Genomic DNA, 24275 nt, shown 5'->3' with positions numbered 1-24275 from the left:
TTAAATTTTCATCATTATTATACAAAAATTCACTTTTCTTTCGTAACTTTTAAATCGCAGCTCTTCGGTCAACATACTTAGCAGGTGAGAATTTAAATTTTTTGACTTCTGCTTCATGAGAGTGTTTGGTTATAAAATGTCTTGAAATTTTAGCATGCAATGTTTTATAAAATATGCAAGAATGTTTTTTTTCAAATCCTTTTCGCCCGGAACTTTATTTGGAACTGTTAATTTTCTCATGTCAACTGCAGGTGAGTCATCTAATAAAGATGGCTTTTTTCCGATGGAGGTTTCGTCTTTTTTAGCAATATCTGTAGCTGAACTTGGAGCACTTGGTTCGTAGGTTAGATCATGTGTTAACTGATGTTCTTTACTTGAAGAATCATTTGTTTTATTTGCTTCTGATTTATCTTTTTTAATTAAATTGTTTTGATATTCTTCGTTTCAATTAACACTGTCCTGCAAACATGTTGTATTCAGGCAATATTAATCTTTTCTACTAGAATCATCATTATTTTGATCTCCAGAATTAACCACAAGTTTATTAGATTCGGATGTTTTTCAAGATCTTGGTGCAGCACTATTTTTTTAAGATGATCCATCAGGCAAATTTGGACGTAATAGTTTCAATTGATCTGCTAAACCATTAAAAAGTAGACTGCTCTCTGTGGATTGATTCTGATTCAAAATATCAGATATGTCTTTTAGGAATATGATCGGTAGATCTAAATCGAGTATTTTTGAACCATTAATTGGTGTAGAAAATCCTATTCCTTAAATTGAGTTATCGCAAGTATTGTAGCATATTGTCAAACATTTGTCCTCAATCAAGTTAATAGCTTTATTCGACTCATAAGAAATTTTGAATATTTCAAAGACTCATTCTGTTACTATGTACTAGTACAATAATAGTAAATTCCATTGAGAAAAATAATGATACCAAACACTCAATTAGACGTATTTTGAAAGTAATATGTTTATCGAGTTCTAATAACTTCGTTTCCCGTCATACTAGTCATTAATAGTGATAATAATCAGAAAATTTACCAGATGAAGTTTCTATATTATTATCGCTCTGTTCAATCAAAATATTAAGATCCTTTTTTTTTAGACATTTGTTCATCTTTAATATATGTTTCACTCATATTGGAATTCTGTGATTCTTGTTGTAGAACTTTAATATCTCAATAGCTATACGAAATGTGTATTTCATATAAATTAATTCTCTCAATAATAGTTTTTCTTTCTATTATTTGAAACATGCACTAATTTTATTCATAGAAATTAAAAAAATTCTTTTAATGTGGTAAATTATATCATGAATTAAATAGCGATTCTAACTTAATACCTCAATAATTAAATTATCATTTTCGAATATTATTGAGACTGAACAGCAGAACATCAACTAATGATAGATGGTTGTTAAAAAAAATATGAATTCGTATATTCATAATATTTGTTGAGAATTGATTAATTAACTTCCCAGTGGGAAGTTTGGCCCCCGGGGTTGCATAGATGTCTCTGCTCTTAAGATATGTCGCGCAACAACGGGGGCAGATTAGACTATAATCCGTCGTACCCCACTTTCGTACTGCCTTATATAGCAGTCTGAATGGGGGTACGTCGAACACGCCGAGCGCGAGACGCGTTAGCGACCGCCGACCAAAGTGGAGAAAGTTGGTACTACGGGAGGCCAAATTCCAAGCCCTGTGCCTGGGGCTGCGAAGTCAAAATATGACATGTAGGCCCAGGTACAACTGGCCAATTGAGGTCGGACTCGTAGTGGTATGTCGTAAGGCCTCGGGCTTGTTACGTGTATCCCTGTGCCTGTTCTAGGTGCAGGTATATGCGTCCTGGAAAATGCCATCGCTAAGATAGTAGTGTATTATAATTTCCCAGAGTTATGCCCAAAGGGGCGAGGTACTCATTACCGTCCTTCGGACGGGGGGAAGGATGGCATTCCCAGTGAGAAGTTATAGTAATGGGTCCGATTTTGCGAATTGCTAATTTTGACATATCTCCACGTTTTAAGGTCCCCAGAGTCGAATACGATCGTTTTCCAGTGGACGTCTGTGTGTGTACATGTACGCATGTGCGTTCGGAATTATTTTTCGCCTCGATTATCTCGAGAACAAAAGATGATATCGATGTGGGACCAATTGCATTGGACGCGTAATTATGTAACTTAGAATTAATCAGATTTTTAGCGAAATCGGTCAAGCCATTTTTTTTGCAGGACCAAAAAACTAGCAAAAATGGAAAATGACGTGAAATTTCTCAATTTATAAATTATACCATTTTTTTGGACAAAATTTCGAAATCTTTAAAAAAATATGAATATTAAATGATTAGAATACTTGGATAAAAATATGGTGACAATATTTCATCGAAAAAAAAAAATTTAAAAAACAATATCAGCAATGAAAGAATTTTAAACTCGTGTCAGGATTGAGAAAACAGCATTAAAGACGCTATAAGAGTCAATAATATGGGATTGTGTTCATAACAATTGAACATTGTTACTAACAAGTGATTATTGATCATAGTAATATTTGAATAATAAGTTTTAAATTGTTATAAACAATAAAAATAGGGACCCCTTTCTATATATATGAGTACTTTTAACGCATAATTTTCTCGTTTACTAAAAAAATGTTCCCAACCGTATGACATAAATGAAAACATACTTTTTTCGTGTATAACAATGAAATTCGTTGTAAATAATAATAAAAACGATCTATGAGGTATATTCGAATTTTTTTATCGCACAATTTTTTTCTTTTACTGAAATGAAGTAACTAACCACATCAAATGAATAAAAACACACTCATTCCGTTCATAACAATTCCATTTGTTATAAAAAATGGAAACGGGTTTCATCCGAGGTGTTTTTTCATTTTCTCCACTGGGAAGTTGGTCGTGTGGACCTTTTGGGTCGCACCCAGACCACTGCAGAGCACTGATATTTCTTAAGTTTAAATTGCCAGCTGACAGGAACTTCAGCGGTCATCTTAGGACTAGGTCGATAACCAATCGACCTAGTAATCAATAATTCTCAATCTAGTCACTCATTTAACTAATTTTCAGTGTCCCTTTTGACTAATGAAATTCCTGTCGCCATTTTTTTCTGTTCTTATTCTTTTTCTGTTCTTATTCATGTGTACACGCCAATCGAATTCTTTTCTAAAAATTCATTGAGTTTTGAGTCAATCTTTGGTACTAGTGCTATTTTGAATCAACAGAAACATTCACAAGTTCATCTCATAGTTAAGTTAATAAATATTTTCCAGACAATTCGAAGTAAATTCAGATAATTGAATTGAATTCAATTTGCATTGCATTGTTAGGCTAATGCCACGTGCACAATCATATTCTTGCATAACTTGCGAAGCGTGCTGAGCTCGTGTGGAAGGTCAATAATATCAAACATACCAAGTTAAGTTGTGACATTCTAGTGGAAATCAAGTGATTCCAAGTGACTTTCAGTTTATTCCAGAGACATTATTATTGTTATACAGCAACTAAAATCTTGTACAGTGTTAAGTGTAGTTGTTAGCGCTACTTCATAAAGAATTTTATGTTTTTATAACATCTGACTTTACCATTATCTCTGTTCCAGCACACTAATCCCTATCCATAAACGGTTAGGTTATTGACAATTTGACATTTGTCAACAATATTAATAAACAACTAATTATCAACAAATTCGAAGAATCTACATCTCAAAGTATTCATTGCTTCAAAAGTATATATTTTTATTCAGATATTTTGGTGACTTGGCTTCAAAAAATACTTTTAGCATAGAAATAATTCGAGGACGGTCCTCAAAATATACCAAGCAAGTCCGCACAATAATCATTGTTTGTACCTGCTAAAGATTTCGTACACATATGTACATGTAATTTCACCATAATACATCCAAAATCCTGTGTAGACAAATGCAAGGAGTCGATTAAATGTATATATGTGTAATGTAATCGAAAGCGTTATTAAAACATAGGCTAAAAAATTTAAATTACATTGAAAAAAGAAGATGATCACTGCCATCTGCTGGGACAGAATGATAGGCGGATTTGTATCATTAAAAATAACAAATCTTAAATCTAGAGTATCTGGTAGATACTCGGCGCCAAGTCCACAATTACTTTTTCTCTCTTTCTTCTTAACTAGCGCGCTCTTACTCGCACGGCCGCTGAGCTCTACCACTACTCTATACAGGAGAAATATTGTGTGACGTCATCAATGAATCATTGAATGCAAATATCTCAATAATTACGCCATACTATAAGTTGACATTTTACAGTTAATTAATATTAATAATAAGCTTTTAATTGAGTCCAAAAAGAAGAATTCTTCACCATGAAATAAAAAAGTTACAAATAAGCCACGCCCCTCCCAGTGATATTTCTGCTATTCAAAAAATGTGAAAAATGCGTCACGCTTGTTCTCACTGGGTTACTCAAAGATGTGCTCTCTCGCACGCCACATAGTTGTCACTCTCTTTCACTCCTAATTGGTTATACTACCCTCTTACTCGTGTGCCTCATAGTTTTCACTCTTTTTCAGTTTCAACTTTCTGTGTAGTCTTTTCTTTTACTTATTATAGCTTATATGTTATACTACATGGGAGCTTTAAAACATATCACTACAAAAAAAATGCAAATCAACAATTCATTTTTAAAAAAAAATGTTCAATGGAAATATGTTTAAAATTAAATAATAACGCTAATAAAATTTATTAAAATCTATTTATGATCATACATTTGTATATAATTAATTAATATCAGAAAAAAAATTTAATTATTAGTCGTAAAATTCTTAAACATATAAATATTTATACAGGAAAATATTACACAATTTATTATTCAGTATTTATTAGATAAATAGAAAACAAGTGAATAATTTTACTTATATAAAAGACAACTTAGAAACATATAAATAAGCTCAAATCTCAAGGAATTGTCGGTGTCGCGTTGAAAAATCTTTTATCAATTTCTTAACTTCTTACCAAACTTTCATAGCACTTTTCTATGTTGAATTTTTTCTATTGAAAAAATCTACAACCTGGCTTAATAAACTGATTAAAAGCTATAAAATACGATTAAGTAACATACAGCTGAGCTAGAATTTCGAGGAAGTATAATTTTCGTACTGAATAATCTTCTATTCATCTATCAGTATTCTACCAACCTTTTCTAGCCCGTCAATGAGCTAAATTTTTTTTCTATTGAAAAAACTACGAATCTTGTTTAAACACCTAATCTAGTATTGTAAGAAATAACTAAGAAACATATGAATTAGAGGTATTCTGTAAGGTACGTCAATAAAAAAAATAAATATTTGTGATAATATATACATGTTGAAAAGCGCTGCATTTCATGAAGGTACATCTATATCGCAGAGTCATTTCTACAGTATGATAAAAGAAAGTACATCTTTTTAGTGAGGTAAAATTGATGATTTAAATCATGAGTATGAAAGATGGCCAGTAAATAGTAAACGGGTATACGTTCTATTTTTATACAATAAAAATTCTAAAATTTTGAGAAAGGTACAAAGTATTTCACAAAATAAAGAGTACAATGAATTTTAAAATCGAAACAATTTAATTCTGATAGATATGTAAAATACTCACAGGACTAGAGTTATATATTCGTTTAACTGAAATATTTCAAGTAAAGTTACCACTGATTCATTACCAAATGAAAATACACGACGGAAAAATATACATAACATTCGGATCAACTTATGACTTTGATGATTGTTGAAACATAAAAATAAATAGTGGGGTAAGGGAGGGCTATATGGGGTGAAGGAGGCCATTAAAAATAAGGGTACGATAATAGACAGAATGTACTTTTCTTCACAAAAAAAAGAGTTTGAAGCTTCTTTTTTCTAGCAAAGAAATGAGCATGTTTTAAACTATAACGTGATTTGATACATCAAGTTTTATAAAACAAAGTTGTTGCAACGATGTTTTAACGAATCAACATCCCGTGGTGGAAATATAGATAAGAGGACCCGTTTCCATTCTTTATAACAAATGGAATTGTTATAAACGAAATGAGTCCGTTTTTTTTTTTATTTCAGTAAAAGAAAAAAATTGTGCGATAGAAAAATTCGAATATACCTCATAGATCGTTTTTATTATTATTTACAACGAATTTCATTGTTATACACGAAAAAAGTATGTTTTCATTTATGTCATACGGTTGGGAACATTTTTTTAGTAAAAGAAAAAATTTTGCGTTAAAAGTACTCATATATATAGAAAGAGTCCCTATTTTTATTGTTTATAACAATTTAAAACTTATTATTTAAATATTACTATGATCAATAATCACTTGTTAGTAACAATGTTCAATTGTTATGAACATAATTCCATATTATTGACAATTATTATTGACTATTATAGCGTCTTTAATGCTGTTTTCTCAATCCTGACACGAGTTTAAAATTCTTTCATTGCTGATATTGTTTTTTAAATTTTTTTTTTTCGATGAAATATTGTCACCATATTTTTATCCAAGTATTCTAATCATTTAATATTCATATTTTTTTAAAGATTTCGAAATTTTGTCCAAAAAAATGGTATAATTTATAAATTGAGAAATTTCACGTCATTTTCCATTTTTGCTAGTTTTTTGGTCCTGCAAAAAAAATGGCTTCGACTATGATTCAACTTCCTCTAGTTGAATCATAGTCAAAGAAAAAGCTCGTAATTTAATTCTTAAAAATTGTAAAATTAATGAATATTGTAAATTCTATTATTTTGTAAATATTAATATTTACCAATCATTTAGTAGTAATCGCTCACATTTTGCAAGTCTTGAATATAATGATTAGAGAATTATAATAATGTTATTAGATAGAGAAGCTAGCAGAGATCTTAGAAATAATCAACAGTTTACTGAAAAAATAATTAAAATCTGTAAAAAGCAAACATCTGAGGATGGCGCTATAAATATTTCTGGAGATAAATTGAAAATTATTAGATTAATTATGAGACCAATATTCCTATTTTTTTTAAAGATTTCAAAATTTTGTCTAAAAAATGGTATAATTTATAAATTGAGAAATTCCACGTCATTTGCCATTTTTGCTAGTTTTTTGGTCCTGCAAAAAAAATGGCTTGACCGATTTCGCTAAAAATCTGATTAATTCTAAGTTACATAATTACGCGTCCAATGCAATTGGTCCCACATCGATATCATCTTTTGTTCTCGAGATAATCGAGGCGAAAAATAATTCCGAACGCACATGCGTACATGTACACACACAGACGTCCACTGGAAAACGATCGTATTCGACTCTGGGGACCTTAAAACGTGGAGATATGTCAAAATTAGCAATTCGCAAAATCGGACCCATTACTATAACTTCCCACTGGGAAGTTAATAAATCCATCACAACGTGGCAACCTTGCGTTCTCAAATAATACGTCATATACGAATCAGTGGCTCGAATAATACGTTGGATTACATGATTTTTTGGGGGACTGTCCCTAAACTATACAGACGTCCTTAAATAATACCTTGTACTTAAGAAATGTCCACAAATGACACTCTGATTAAATTTATATTTATGTATGCCTAACACATAGTTTGAGGACACTTTCTCAAACACATATAAATATATATTCTTCTCTCCCGGATGTAATTGGCGAAGGACCTACTATGTCTATTGCAATTTTTTCGAACACTGTACCTGGAGTATCCGTAATAATCATCAGTTCCCTATTTTTAACACGATTTATTTTTTTTAGTTGGCAGTGTAAACATTACTGTATTCGACGTTGCACGTCGCTATTCGGATCCTCCCAATAATAATTATGTTTTAATCTGTTCTACGTTTTAGACACACCTTCATGACTAACAGTGGGTGAAAAGTGTGCTTTGTCAAAACTTTTATCACGTTCACCCGGAGGAACATGTTTAATAGTACCAAGACAAATAATTACTTTTGTTGTTCCATCTCCAAAAACTTCTTTAATCGTTGATGAATTATCATACTAAGTGATATTTTCTATATAATTTGAATAAGCCACTGAAATTGTTTCAATATTCGTTTCTTTTGACATGACTTTTAAATTAACTAAACATCATCCCATATGACTTTACTCGAATTATAGATTGTCCTTTCGATTCTCGAGTAATATATGCAAAGTGAAACTTGCGATTAACTTGGGACGAATGAATACTCCCCTTATCACAAGGATGTCTACTCTTATCCACAAAATAAACTAGATAATCTTTTCTATACGGGAAAAATTATTTCGATAAAATGACATCTGTCCTAATTTTTCGTAATTTTCTCTTCATCAACAGCTACTTTCTCCAAGGAATCATCTGATTCATTGTCAGACTCCACTTCAGACTCTGAGTGAGATTCATGAGGTTTGTCAGAATCAGCCGATCTCGCATCATTATAACTGGAGATACTTTAAATATTTACATCATCAGGTTCTTTTAAGACTAACGCCTTTTTCGGTAGCCTGCCCCTTTCCTTGAGTATAGCTTCACCCGTGTGTACGACTCCTTTACGCGCCTACTCCTTTTCTTTTTTAGGAACACTACATTTCCTTTGGCGATTTTTCTAATGGATCAAACAAATTACTGACTTCATTGTTTACTGCAATTTGAGATCGGGGCAATCTTTCTTTTCATTTTCTTCTTTTGCTTGTGCACGAGTAGTAACATTTAAAATTTTTACTGGATTTCGCGACAACGCGTCTGCATTTAAATCAATTTTTTACAGTTAAAATCATAATCCTGTTCTGCTAAGTTTAAACGCTATTTGAGAACTTCCGCATTTGCTTCTTTTGCAGATTAAAACCAAATCAATGATTTAACTGATGTAAATTTATGGCCATAAATGTAAGGCAGAAATTTTTTAACAGCTTCTACAATAGCCAAAGCTTTCTTTTCATATGTATTATACTTTAACTCAGCGAATCTTAACGCTCTTAAATAATAAACAATAGACTTATCTTTACTGATTTTTCCTTGAGATAAAACTGCACTAATAGCAATGACTGAAGCATCTTTTGTAATTGTAAATGGTTTTGAAAAATCTGGATATTGTCATACTCGAGCTTTACATGAAGCTTCTTCCAATATCTCGAATGCGCTTTGCGCTTTTTGAAACCATTTAATATCTCGATTCTTTTATCATAAACGTGTCAACGGTTGGGCAATTTTTGAAAAATTTTCAATAAATCTTTTATAATATCCAGTTAAACCGAGAAAAGCTCTAATATTTTTCTGCGTTTTCAGCAGGGGAAAATATTCTACTGCATCTAATTTTGATTGATCACGTTTACTCTACTACGTAAAATATTCACAAATATTTACCTGGTTGCGATTCCAAATTAGCTTTACGTAAACATATTAAATCATTAATCTTTTTCTCATGCTCATGTGATATTCTAATTTATTTTAAAGACATCGAAAAGATCACTTCTTTTTAGCCTACACCAAGTGTAATAGCTAAGATACAGTAAGAGGTTGTTGCATTGAAATTTTAAAATAATAATTAACTGTTTTTTGAGTGTAAGTAATTGATAATAAAATAATGTGATAGGAATATTTATGAAAATCATAATTAAACTATAATTTTAAAATCATCCAAATAATAATTTTTAAAAGCGAGATTGCACTTACTTTCATAATGTTTAATAAAATAAATATTCCAACATACTTCTAATATTTAAATCCAAATTATAACTCAAATCCAAACTATAATTTTCATTTTAGTTCGAAATTAAATATTTTCGCGAATAATACTTCGGTCATCGATTTCTTGCATACTAAATTACATCTGAAGTATCGTTGAGCGTAATTGAAATGATAACGAAAAATTTCTTTAAATTATTAATAATAAATTTTAAATCTATTCCTTCGTTATACATTTTTAATTTCACAAACTCATGGATGCGTAGTGCCACATAATGTGATGCTCATCTCAATTTTTCAAGAAAACTACGACATCGTCTAAATAAACAAACATTGATATACCTCGCAACTCTGTCAAAACCGTATCCTGCAACTTTTCGAAAGTTGCTGGTGCATTTTTTTAATGGAGTAGCATACGTTTAAACTCATGTTTATAATCAATTTTTTACAATTTTACTTTCATCAATTGTCGTGGGATCATCTATATAGCTAACTTTAAGTAAGTTCGGCGAAATTTTTGAATCTATCATTGTAATCATTTTGATTGTTACTTGTTTTGCCAAAAATAACAAAAGGTAGATCGTCTAATTTTACGCTCATGATTAGGACTCGGTTTTCGTTTCCTCCTCGAAAGTTAATGTCACCGGATGCTTTTTTCCACAAATGTGTCATTTTACGTTTGATGAAACTTCATTCGAATTTTTCATAAAATTTGCAGTAGTATGTCCGGTTTTACTACAAAGCTGACAATTTTCTATTGAATTATTTTTATTCTCGACGATTTTTCTTTAAATGACTGAGCTTTTACATAAAGGACAAATATTTTTTGATTTTCCTTGAGTGTCATTATTATTTGCACGTTTATCTTTATCATTATTTCGCTCATTAGTTACAAGTTTAACGGTTTTTTTTAATTTCCGTTTTCGGTCAGTTTTGTACTATTTAGATCTTCACGAATTTCTTTTCGCGCAATTAATCATCTTTATATTTCTATTGCTTTCTCTAAGGTCTTAGTGATGTTATCATCTAGGCATTCATTGATCTATCACCGTTATCTTTATACGTTATAATATCGTTTGCAGAAGCAGTTAGGTTATTTGAATCAAAATTTTCTAGTTTTCTTTCCTTTTTTCCGTAATCTATTAACATAGTCTACTACCAGTTTATTCAACGCTTCTTTAACTGAGGAAGATAATTTACTACCAAAAATTAATTTAGGGAGATTTGATTTTACTTGATCTGGCAACATACATTTCACTTCTTAACGATAATTTGAAAAATCAATTAGTTCTTCTGGTTCTTCCGTTAACGTAAGAAGGTATATAAATGCGTTCGAAAATTCAAAGTTAGACTTTTTTAACCTAGTTGGATCTCACTTTTAGTGAAAGCAAATATTACGCGTAAGAAGAAGTTTAACATTTTAGATAGATTCCTTTTTTCTATTGTTTATAACAAATTTGATTATTATAAACAATCAATATTATCAAAAAGTAGCCTCTAACCTTTCACACAATGTCATCTAAATGTTTGCAAAATTTGGTCACAATCGGGTTAGCCATTTTGAACTGACAGACTGACACCAGAAATGTAGATTGTAGTATAGATGAAGTCAGTTGTTAATTTCTTGATTATTAATAAAAACCAAGGCTAAGAGATTCATTTATTTATTTAAACTAGCAATTGAAATCTCAATAACATAAGAAAAAGCAGAGTTAAGATGAACAAGTAAATGAGTCAACCATATGGACTGTTAAGTTGAGTCTCGAGAGACTGTAGTGGAGTAGAGGACCAAAACAACGTGTCACTCTGCAATTTTCTCATGCTGGGAGACGTCTTATTCTTAAAGAAATGAAAGTTGATTAAGTTTGTAAGTTTTCGAGAATTGATTTGGAATGGGTTAACCTTTAACTAGTGACGTGTAGTCTTACAGGCGTCGTGTGTTTGGTAAATTCTTAGAATTGATGATTTCCCCCCGCTTGCCGCGACCCGGCGTCTCAGTAGCTTTTGTTTTAGTGCCAAAACGACCATAGAAGGAAGCAGACGTGCCGTCACATATGTAACAGGTTCGTAATTTTAATTTGAAATTCGATTGTAGCCTGTGAGGCTACATGTCCTTAGTTGTCAAATAAATATTTTTTCAAACAATTTTTTGGTTTTTAGTGCAAAATGGCAGAAAACGCTAGGAAACGTGAACTTCAGCAGTCGACTTCATCAAAAAGAAAAGTATTACGAGTGGATAGTCCATCATTTGAAGAGGAATTCAATGCCTTCTTGCTAGCTTTAGACCAATCAGACAGTGAAGGTAATATTGAAAATTTTTTGGTTTCCGACCGTGAACTTTTGCAGTTACGTGAAAGTGACCAAGATGAAGATCTAGAGGAGAACATTTCAGAAGTGGATAGCAACAATGTGGGGAGCCAGATCACTAGAGAAGGAGATAGCACCGATAGTTCTGATGATGCCTTGCCTCTTTCGGAATTACGAAAATCGAATTTTTACTACGGTAAAAATCGTTATAAATGGTCGAAGACGCCTCCTAATACTAGGGTTCGCACACTGCAACATAACATAATTACGCATGCTCGTGGGTCGAAATTGACAGGTGAAGATGCGAAAGACTCTTTGAGCATTTGACAAAGAAATGCTCTAACAAGTTTTGACTTGGACTAACAAAAAAATTGCTAGTTACAGGATGAAGTTCGCTCGGCAGAATAAACCTGAACTGAAAGACATTGATATGACTAAACTGAAGGCTTTTGTGGGGCTTTTACTATATTCAGCTGTTTTGAAATCTAACCACGAACGTACAAGTGACTTATTTGCGAGAGATGGTACAGGCTGTGAAATATTTAGATGCGGCATGTCAGAAAATAGATTTGTCATATTGTTACCGTGTTTGCGATTCAATAATCCAGATGATCGCGCAGAAAGGCAAAACGATGATAAGTTGGCAGCGATATCTTTTATTTTCAACAAGTTTGTCAACAATACGAATTGAGTGAATGCGTAACCATAGATGAGATGTTAGTGAAGTTTCGAGGAAGAAGTCATATGATTTCATATATATTCATATATTTCATATATTATAAGAAACCAGGTAAATACGGACTAGTCATACAATCCTTATGTGATGCAAAAAATGCTTATTTCTATAACGGATATGTTTATACTGGAAAAGGCTCTCACGGTGTCGGTTTAACCACACAAGATCAAAAACATCTCGTGCCCACTCAGTGTGTCCTACGGTTGATCCAACCAATTGAAGAAAGTAATCGAAATGTGACTGCTGACAACTGGTACTCCTCTATTGAACTAATTGAGGAGTTAACAAAACGTAAGCTTACTTATGTGGGTACAATGAAAAAAAACAAACGTGAAATACTAAGCCAATTTCAGCCGCAAAAAGATCGAGATGTCCAGTCAACTTTGTCTGGTTTTACAAAACAAAATACTATGTGCTCATATGTCCCTAAGAAGAATAGAGCGGTGATACTTGTGTCCTCATTGTATAACGATGTTGTAGTTGATGAAGATACTAAAAAGCCTGAAATTATACCATATTACAACATCACAAAAGGAGGCGTAGATAAAGCAGATAAAAGATGCTCCATTTATTCCAGCAGCCGCCGAACGAGAAGGTGGCCAATGGTGGTATTCTACCGCATAGTGGACTTGAGCGGCATGAATGATTATATATTATATAATATGCATCAGCTCAAAAATACAGATAGAGGAGACTTTCTAAAGTCATTAGCCCGTTCACGGGAGTTACGCCTAGTGAAAAAACGAGTTCTGGCTGACGATATGGTTGAAGAAAATGTCCTAGGTCCTGAAACTAGTCGAGGCAAACGAAGGACATTCAGTATTTGTCCGCCTACTTCACAGAATGACTGTGTACACATGTGTCGGGTGTTGCAATCCCGTATGATTGCAGGGTTCTCGACCCTTGTGTAAAAATTGCCAATGATTTATGCCAAACAGAGTATGTGTCAGAATTTTTATATTTTTTTTTAGAAGTAGCTTTTATGTTTTTCAATGTTTGTATTGTTCAAGTTTTCATAAAAAAAGTTACATTTGTCATATCATTTATGAAAGGTCTATTAAAAAGTTAAAATAAGGATCTCATGTCAAGTAAGGCCGAAAAGTACAAGTAAGTGGTAATTATCATTTGTGTTCAAAGTAATTATAAAAAATAATTGAATTATTAACTTCCCAGTGGGAATTTACAGTAATGGGTCCGATTTTGCGAATCGCTAATTTTGACATATCTCCACGTTTTAAGGTCCCCAGAGTTGAATACGATAGTTTTTACGTGGACGTCTGTGTGTGTGTATGTACGTATGTGCGTATGTTCGTATGTTCGTACGTGCGTTCGGAATTATTTTTCGCCTCGATTATCTCGAGAACAAAAAATGATATCGACGTGGGACCAACTGCATTCGACGCGTAATTACGTAACTTAGAACTGAAAAAGTTTTTAGGAAAATCGGTAAAGCCATTTTTTTGGCAGAATCAAAAAACTGGAAAAAAAGGAAATTACTTGAATTTTGCAATTTATAAATTATACCATTTTTTAGACAAAATTTCAATATCATTGCAGAAATATGAATATTAAATGATTGGAATACTTGTATGGATATATGATGACAATATTTCATCGAAAAAAAAAATTTAAAAAACAATATCAGCAATGAAAGAATTTTAAACTCGTGTCAGGATTGAGAAAACAGCATTAAAGACGCTATAATAGTCAATAATAATTGTCAATAATATGGAATTGTGTTCATAACAATTGAACATTGTTACTAACAAGTGATTATTGATCATAGTAATATTTAAATAATAAGTTTTAAATTGTTATAAACAATAAAAATAGGGACTCTTTCTATATATATGAGTACTTTTAACGCAAAATTTTTTCTTTTACTAAAAAAATGTTCCCAACCGTATGACATAAATGAAAACATACTTTTTTCATGTATAACAATGAAATTCGTTGTAAATAATGAAAAAAAGGATCTATGAGGTACATTTGAATTCTTCTAACGCACGATTTTTTCTTTTACTGAAATGAAGTAACTAACCGCATTAAATGAATAAAAACACACGTATTCCGTTCATAACAGTTCCATTTGTTATAAAAAATGGAAACGGGTTCTATTCAAATTGTTTTTTCATTTTCTCCACTGGGAAGTTGGTCGTGTGGACCTTTCGGGTCGCACCCAGACCACTGCTGAGCACTGATATTTTATATTTGTTTTATGACATTTTAACAAACAAATATCAACGCATTTTAAATCATTATAATGCAATTTTATGACAAAATTTAAATTCAAAAGTAGTAGCCTGTGAGACTAAATGTTTCTTATAGTGTTCTCAATTTGTCACGTCCCTAGTTAAAGGTTAAGCGGTGAATTTGTAGTTCGTAGAAAATGTTTTGTTGTATGAAAGAGGATCCGTAAGGTCGGATTTGCTTTCATATTAAGTATTTGAGTTCAATTGTTGATTTGGGATATGAAATATAATGATTTAGTTCGATTTAATTTGATTAAAAGATTTTTTAGCTGAGATATATTAATGGTCTTGATTCAGTACTTGTTTGGATCGGATGTGTTTGTGTTTCGCTCCGTTTTACGTGTTGAATATTTCGCTCTGTGTTAATCTATGTTAATGAGGAGTTGTGTGCATAGTGTCACAGGTGCCCAGGTACCAATCTCTCTATCTGTGCTGTCTACCAGAGCGGGAGGCCGATAACTTCACCCAACGAGGAAACATGAGCTCTCTGAGTCTAGGGAACTTCACTCATAGACCTTTCAAACCAAAAATAAATTTTTCCAAAGCCTTACTCACTGAAAACGTCCCCACTAAAGACCAAGAAATCATTATAGGCGCCATTGAAGGACTAGCCATGTATTAGTATGCTGTTGCTGTAGCCACACTCTGCCGCCTAGAAAATTTAAGACACATATCCAGAATATTAAATGATAGAATTTGCACCTACCTAGCAAGTGAAAAAATAGCTGAAGAATTGGTCAAAACACACAAATACATAGTCATACTAGAGCACACACTGAGTATCCGCCCATTAGTTGCCCACAATAAAAGAGTAATACTTTCCAATGTCCATCCTGTAATTACCAATCGACTAATTGAAAACAAACTTCGAGATCTTCAAATCAATGCCGTCTCAAAAATCACAACACTACGGGCGGGTTTTAACCTTCCCGGATTCCAACATATTTTAAGTTTTAGGCGGCAGGTTTATATCAAACCCGAGGACGTGGAAAAAATACCGAGCTCTCTCCAACTTGAAGTAGATGATACGACTTACTGGATCTACCCATCTGTCGACAACATAACGTGCTTTCATTGTAAAGGTGAGGCTCACATTGCAAAAGCATGCCCGTCAAATGACAAGTCCAAAGAAATCTCTCAGACTCAACCAACCATGACGACCACTAAGATTATTCCAAGTAAGCAAACAAACACCTTAGACAATGAGAATGAGTATTCGACTCCCATAAAGTTATCCCTCCCTCTAACCGGCAAACGGAAACAAGGCACAAAATAACTTTACTGATGTTTCTGCTCCAAATAATCGACAACGCTCAGATATGACGCCTAGCCTACCTGAAAGCAGTTCTCCCTCTTTTGCTGATGAATTATTCCAAGCCAACTCAAGTTCTCACACGTCGTCTAGTAAAGAAAATTAAAAATGCCATAATTCCTTTGTATATTCCAGAATTAGAAACTGTTATCAATGATAACCCTGACGATTATAGGTACAGCTACGTCCAACTTATAGAGTTCCTCAACAAAGCATATGCCCAACAAAATATAGGTGAATCCCTAATTCAACTTAAGCTAGACTCAACGGAACTAGTCTCGATAATGAGGAAATTGTGCCTCAACCTTCCTACCGAAAATCTCAAGAACAGGTTTACCAGGCTTATCAACAAACTCGAAGCTGGCTCAGTTAGTTCTGATTGAGAAATGTCGGAAGCCTACGCCTTTGACTGTAGTCACATGGAGTTGGATGATACAGAGATCTGTTCCAGCCAGACAGATCATACATCACAATAAACTGTCAATTTTTCGTCTCTTACTCTTCTAAAAATAGGAATTCTCTTTCTTTCCGTCCATTATTATAATTATTAATAGCGATGGCTACTCTTTCTAATTATCACCACTCAACTCTCAGAATTTTCCTATGGAATGCGAGAAGCATTAACCTACGTCATCTAGACCTCGTTCATCTTAGTGCTAACCTAGACATCATTGTATGTGTTGAAACATGGTTAACTCCTGAAAATAATTTTTCATGCCCAGGATTTATTTCCTATAGAAAGGACAGAACCTATGGCAGAGGTGGAGGTATCATTATTCTGATTCGCAAGAACATCGTCATTGTAGAATTAGGGAACATTACTTCTTCTGATCAATCTGTTGAAATATGTAGCATACAGGTCAGTAATACATCCCCACCTCTAGATACCATCGCTTGTTACAGACAGCCGGGTCACACTCTAACAGCCAAGCAGTGGTGCTCACTAACTCAAAATGCTTATGGTCGAAAAAACTGCATTTTTTTGGGAGATTTCAATGCTCATCATATTGACTGGAAATGTTATTTTTCAGATTCAAATGGGTCAAAGCTCGCAGAGGCCATTAAGAGATATGACCTTTTCTTATACAATGTGAATTCCATCACTCATCACGATCCTCGTCACAATAGGCAGTTCAACATTGATCTAGTTTTTACGTCACCAAATCTCGCTGACAAACTCTGGGTGAAGGTTCATGATGAACTACGACGGTCAGACCACTTTCCAATCTTTATCAACGTCTCGGTGGAAAAAAGTCAATACAGAAAAAAAACCTTTAAACTTGAATCTCTTCGAACTGACTGGAGCAAGTTTGCTAAGCTACTAAATGAATCTTATGATGATTTTCTCTCCTCCAGCTATGAAGAACTCAAGCAAAAATATAAATTCTTCATTCAGCAAATTACTAATAGCCTGGTTTCTAGTATGGGTTCCATCGGACCCTGAGTGGCTTCCCGCACATCAAGAAAATGAGTTTCTGGATTCCTACATATCATTCACTGAGTTCAATGTAGCCTTGCATAACAAAAAAGCTGGATCAGCTCCTGGGGTAGATGGAGTTGACTATGAAGTCATCAATAATCTTCCTATAAAATATAAGCTCCTGCTGCTAGATTTTTTTAACGAACTATACGCTACTGGATCCTACCCAACCTGCTGGAAACTCTTCTTTATTCATTTCACAATTAATGCTGATTGTGTAGGTCTAAAACCCATAGCCCTTACCACCTGCGTATGCAAACTCTTCGAAACTATTATCAAAAACAGACTCCAATGGTGGGCTGAGTTTAATGGACATCTACCAGCCTCTCAACATGGATTCAGGAAAGGAAAGTCATGCATTGATAACCTTGCCATTTTCTCTCTATCTATTGATAACGCGTTTCTACATAAAGAAGAAGTCCAAGCAGCCTTTTTGGACGTTGAAGGTGCTTTTGATAATGTCAACTTAAATATCCTGATTAAGAAACTAGCCTCCATTGGGTGCTCTGAGAAACTGCTATCAAATTCCTCACATATGAGAGATTTATCAAGATTGGTCAGCTTGGGGATGAAGTTAGGTCCACCTATAAGGAAGTCTCACAGTACTAAGTCCGCTATTATATATGCTTCACGTCTCTTATATTGCCGTGAACGTGCCTCACACCATTTCTGTTTTATAATTCGCAAATGACATTTGTTATATTGTACATGTGATCCAAATAATAGGAGTATCAGAAGTCTTCTACTGGAACACGCAATAGTAATCATTAAAAAAAATCTTTGGCGAGCAGGACTTGATCTCACTCCGAGTAAAACCTCTCTCATCCACTTTAATAAACAAAACATCAAGCCGGGAAGTGTAAATATTTCCATCAATGAGTATGTTATCGGCTCTACGAACAAAGCTCGTTTTCTAGGAATCATAATAGACTACTAACTATCCTTTAAAGACCATCTCCAAGTCATCCACAGCAAATGTCAACGTGCCTTGAATATCATCAAGTATCTACGTGGCACATGGTAGGGATCCAATCCAGTAACACTGCTAGCGCTCTATAAAAGCTTTGTTCGTTCCATAATGGATTATGGATCATTTATACATTTTAGAACCTTTAACTTACCCTATTAATTATTTCATTCAGATCGTGATTGTTGTAGAACCACAGTTAAGTTAGATCTAAGTCTGAGATTTAGCTTTAGTTATTGAAATTTTTAGGATATTTCGTGAATTTCGACTTAGTTATAAAGTTTTGGAATATTGAGTTTAGATTTAAGTTGGCATTAGTCTCAAGTTATGCCAGTTTAGTCGTTTTGGTAAATACAAATAACTTAGCGCCTTCGATGAAATAGACATAGTTTCGCAGGGATGGTTTTGATCAGGATTCACACCTGAAAAAAGATGCGTTTCATGTACACCTTTTAGGACGCAGAAAAAAAATGTTACACAATCTAACATGTGTTTGACTATCAGCCATTTTCAATTGAAAATTTACAAATAGTGGAGTCATCACTATAGACACAATTCTTATTTTAAAAATAACTATTTTCCCCATATTTCGAAAGGTGAGAATATCACGTCCGAAGTAATACCGTCACCACTAGAAGTTGAACCATCCCCAGAATTATGCCCAATGAGGCGAGGTACTCAAATAAAATGTCCTTCTCAGGACAGGAAAACAAGGACTATCCGTCTCAAACTCAAAAGAGTGACCAAAAAAATATTTGAGAGAAAAAAATGGATATACAGTTAACGAATACCTGATTACACAGCAAATCGTGGTGTTTATTTCTATGCATGATGGATATGGACTGCAGAAAAATTTGTTTGCCGCTACTATTTGTCGGTGAATTGAAATAATAATTTCAAAAATCTAATTCCACTTATAAAAGGTGGAAGATTTTCCTACGTAAGAAAATAATGAAGTAATATATTTAAGTATATCAATGTGTTTATTACCGAGACTTCTTCTGCGTAGGAACCAGTTGTCGGGTATAGAGAATAATAAACTGATGAAGTTAATGCCCAAAAATTTAAAACTGTGTCATTTATTCAGTTGATTGGAAAAAACCTTTATCTACTAACGATACGTATCGAATTCGTTTATCTAAACTATGAAGCTATTATTTAAAACTCAACTTAATCAATCTATTATTATAAAGCAATAATGTTCCATAGAGCGTTTACAATGAATAAGAAATTTTTTCAGTCAGATAGAAAAATTTTTAATAACGTGATTTTGAGTTATTGTTCATTATATCTTCCAATTAATTATTGTTTATATCAGACAAATAGTATGCATTTGAACAAAATCGCAGGAATAAGCTAGTATAGATATAGCGTCTTTAATGCAAAAATCTGTTTTCATTGGATTGTTGACCTTAATTAGTTGATATTCGAAAACGTTGAAATTCTTCAAGCACATTGATTAGACTATGTCGAGTGAACAATCGTTGATAAATGTTAAGTTGTGCTATTAAATTTATCGAATTCTTTTAGTTTACTCAAAGAATACAGTCCATAACAATTTCGACTGCTCAAAATAATATTCCTTTTGTTTAGAAAATATTTCATTAATTTTATATTTCTGATTTTTTTACTCGAATTTCGCTTAGTATGGGTTTTACAAAATTTTTATTCTTTTCTTTTATAATAGATAAAAATATATTTCTGAGATAATCAAGAAAAAAAACATTTGTTTTGTCAAGGGAAAACTGCATAAGTCATTTTGTAAGTTGTTCAGAGCCACGGTAATAACTTATCAGGGTAAAATGGCAACTGAGATGGCAACAATTTATATATACTACCATATTTCATGATTCTTTTTTTATCTGAATGTTAGTTTACGACGATTACCTGTTGTTTTGTTATATAAATCGGTTTATTGAGTATGATCCACGTTGTTGTTTCATGGCATGCAGGCATCGTTATAGAACCTTCATACGTCATGTAATATTTCGTATCTGGTAGTAACTCGCGTACAACAAAGCGAGGTATTTCTGTCATCTCACCTGTTTCATTCAAAAGAGATTATTACATACACCAATTTAAAATTTGTCATTTGAAAAATTCCATTTTATGAAAATGAATACATATTTTACCTCTGTATTTTACATCATTCAATTTATCGGTAAATTTTCTCAGTTCAGGATTCGAAAGATCGCCAACCTGAAACATATATGATATTTAAAGAAGTTTAAATAGCAATACTCTAATTAGAATCGACCGGGCTTTAACTAAGATCTATGTCATAATTGATTCGTCCTACTCACTTGTAATAACAACGATATGGCAACAGTTCCTTGAGGTCTATGGAGTGCATCCGAATAATTGTTATACAGTTCAGAATTGAATCCGAAAATTTGGATCTGTTTAAGAGTATAAGAATAATTAGAGGATAATATATATAATATAAATGATTGATTATCAATAAAAAGTTATTTTAGTAAATAAAAAATCTAGTGAAATTCTATAAAATAACATTTCATCGCTTCGCATAGTAGCGATTACTCACAACGAAGATATTCTGATGCATCACCTCCCATTCTTTACAGCTGATGAATGTAATTTTACATCAAATTTTAGAAAGTGTTACGAGAGGTTAATCGCAACCTGTCAGCTGGACTAGCTCTCGTTCCAACTCGTGCTCAGTCGAGCTCACCCGATCTGCTCGCTCTATCCTAGCTCTTCTTTCAGCGCTCAACTAATTGCAGCTCGTCTTCTCCAACCTAGCCAATGATCGTTGTTCTACTATTGTGCTAGGTCTACCGACGTCGGCTACAACGTGTTTGCAGCCATTAATGTTTACGCGACGCTCTAGGACACGTGCTCTGTTACCGCTCTTTCTGTTTTCTCATTAAATAATTGTGCTAAGCTCTATCCAAGTTCGAAAAAGTTCTTAAAAACTCTACTAGTGTTAATGATTCATTGTTAACCTGATAAAGAGTTTAGTTTTGCCAATAAAATTATAATAAAGCTCAATAAAAGTGTCTTTTGTGTGTGTGTGTACCTCTCCTGACCACATTCTACGGTGTAGCTCATCTGCTGTCATTTTTATTCAGCTCTTAGACAGTATAAGAAATTAACTCAAGCAACAATTTTAGTTTCTCGTGCAACAGAAAGTATCCATCTTTTTGTGCGAATACGCAGTTCTCAAGGATAAAATAGACTTCTGAAGATTGTAAGGTGTGACCTATTTTCTCAAATTATAATCACGTAACCAGCCTAGTTAGAGAAATTAGGACAGATGTCCTTTCAATTATCCACGAAGTCTCCTAATTTGCGACACTCGTTCTCTTCCGCCGTGAGATGTTGCCGAGGATAGACGCATAAACAGAGAGCCCTGTCAATTTTTTCTCTTCCACTATCACAACTGGCCGGTTTGACTACAATTATTGACTTTGGAAGATCAATTTGGGACAAAACAAGTCTACGAAGATTTCTCGCACGTCTGTCTGCTACAGTATCATCATAGAAATATCTTTCAATTATCTAAATACTATAAAGACGCATAATTCATACTATTACCACCCCAGAGAGCCTACGAACGCTGCTAAGCGTCCTCCTCGAATCTTCATACTTATACATGAATTCAACGAGAATCATGTATTTATTTAATTTTCAACTCCATGTACAATTGATATTTGTTTAAATTCCATATTTTATTTCAGTCTGTAATACTTCGAAAACTTAATAGTAATTTTCCGTTTGTTATTGAGTACACAAATCTAAAGCCATTGACCTTGTAACGTTGTGAGCATCACCCCCCCCCCTCCTTTATCCTCTCAGCATTCGGTGAACAGCTGATATAATTGTTCACCGCGACAGCAGTCGATAAATACCGACCGTCATCTATGGATTAACTCTATATCGATGAATTGAATATTTATGAGGGCGTTAGGACATTTTTCCATGAGGTCACAACGGGAACGCCACTTTGTCTTATCTCGAGAACAAGTTCGAGCGGAACCGTGCACCAGACAAGTTGTCGAAGTCCGTCACTAACAAAAACATTCTGTGAAACGCAAACGTTCGTGTGCTATTGTGCTACACTTATTGTCTTGGTGGAAGCTGTGAACTTCTTGGGGGCTGGGAGTAGCCGAGAAGTAAAGAGAAGCTGACAAAAGCGACTGCAGTATAGGACAAAAGAGCACCGCTAGCCAAGGAAGTCAGCTATCTTGGGACTCACCGGATCAACGTGGGAAGCAGGATCTGTAAACTGTTGTTACTCTTTTGGCAATTGAGACTTCTAGCATGATTAAGGAACGCCGTAGTTAGTTTATTTGCGACAACGCTGAGTAAGGCGGGTGGTGTCACCAAAACTCGTTGGGAGGCTGGTAGCATTGTCACACATTGTTGAATTGCTGTAAAATTTATTAATTTAATCATTTTGCCAAGCTAAGAAATAGAGCTTGAAATTCTCGTGTCCATTACCGAGAATATTGAGAGTAAATTGTTCTATACACTATAATGAATCTTGTCGTTCAAGTTTATCTTGCGAGGCTCTGGGTAGTCTGCGTAACTCTCTTCATGATAAAACAAATTCTATTTGCCTTATAAAATTGGTCACGTAGCGTACATAAACCTTGAGAGCAATTTATAAGGGATCCGTAATTTAGCGACTGGCGAGTTATAAACTATTACTGTGACGACCTTGATGGAGTCATAGAAAATATTGTAATAAATCATCATTGCCTACCCGACGTATTTTTGCTCAGGGATTTAAGGAAGTTACATAAATATAATTAAACGGCGTTCCGGAGTAAGAAGTGTAAGTTTAGGACTTCTTTCGAGTCTTTAAACACGTTGCGAGAGGCAGTAAGACTAACAAATACTTATTTTGGGGTCTAATTGAATTGATAAAGTAATTCACTAGTTGAAGCGCAGTCCACATTAAGAGTAATTGTTCTCGAGTATTTTCTGTTACGTTTTTATGATTATTTATAAAATAGCTAGCCGGTATCAATGAAAGAATATTAATAAAATCTAAAACCTTCAAAATTAATTATTGGTTATTATTGTGCTTTTTTTCGCAGGGAAAACCTACCGCGAATTTATTAATAAGAAAATCACCTGCTACTCCACGTCACAACAGGTATAGTGGCAAGCTTGATTTTTGTTTCAACCTTGAACGCTATTCATTATAGAAGGGTGGATACAGGGACCGAAACGAAGATTTCGCGGCACTTGTGAGGACATTTTGGGATTATAAGGACGGTACTCATAATCAACCATCAAAAAGGGTATTTATGAGAACGGTCCCTATAAAATTAGCAACGGTGGATACGAGGACGGTCCCGATAAAACCGGAAATTTTACGAAAAGTATAAAGGGATATACTGGTATATGATAGTATGTATAGTAAAATCGAATTATCAACTCTAATATTGAATATATAGTAATAAAAAAAAAAGACAGACGTCCAATACTATCCAGTAAATAAATTGAGCACTATATCGCGACGCTGCTATAAATACGAAGTGATAAAGAGCAAGTTTGATAATAATTCATAAGTGT

At 33.5% G+C, this 24275-nt stretch overlaps 1 protein-coding gene across 3 annotated transcripts in view; it reads right to left on the bottom strand.

Annotated features, from left to right (window-relative positions):
- The window catches only part of CARPB (Carbonic anhydrase-related protein B), a 212854-nt gene that overhangs the window by 92055 nt on the left and 96524 nt on the right, over positions 1-24275 (bottom strand). For all 3 annotated transcript variants that reach the window (XR_004690101.1, XM_035079777.1, XM_035079778.1), the window contains exons 5-7: positions 21032-21127; positions 20861-20927; positions 20616-20770 (exon numbers count right to left, since the gene is read on the bottom strand). Coding sequence is in view for 2 of the 3 variants with exons in the window: in XM_035079777.1 (XP_034935668.1) it covers positions 20616-20770; positions 20861-20927; positions 21032-21127 (318 nt within the window). In the remaining variant the exon portion in view is untranslated. The remainder of the gene's footprint in view (positions 1-20615; positions 20771-20860; positions 20928-21031; positions 21128-24275) is intronic.

The sequence above is a fragment of the Chelonus insularis genome, unplaced genomic scaffold, assembly GCF_013357705.1.
Source record: "Chelonus insularis isolate UGA/USDA-ARS -01 unplaced genomic scaffold, ASM1335770v1 contig_25_pilon, whole genome shotgun sequence".
NCBI lineage: Eukaryota > Metazoa > Arthropoda > Insecta > Hymenoptera > Braconidae > Chelonus > Chelonus insularis.
Note: the sequence above shows the minus strand (reverse complement) of the source record. Positions and strands in the feature narration are given on the sequence as shown.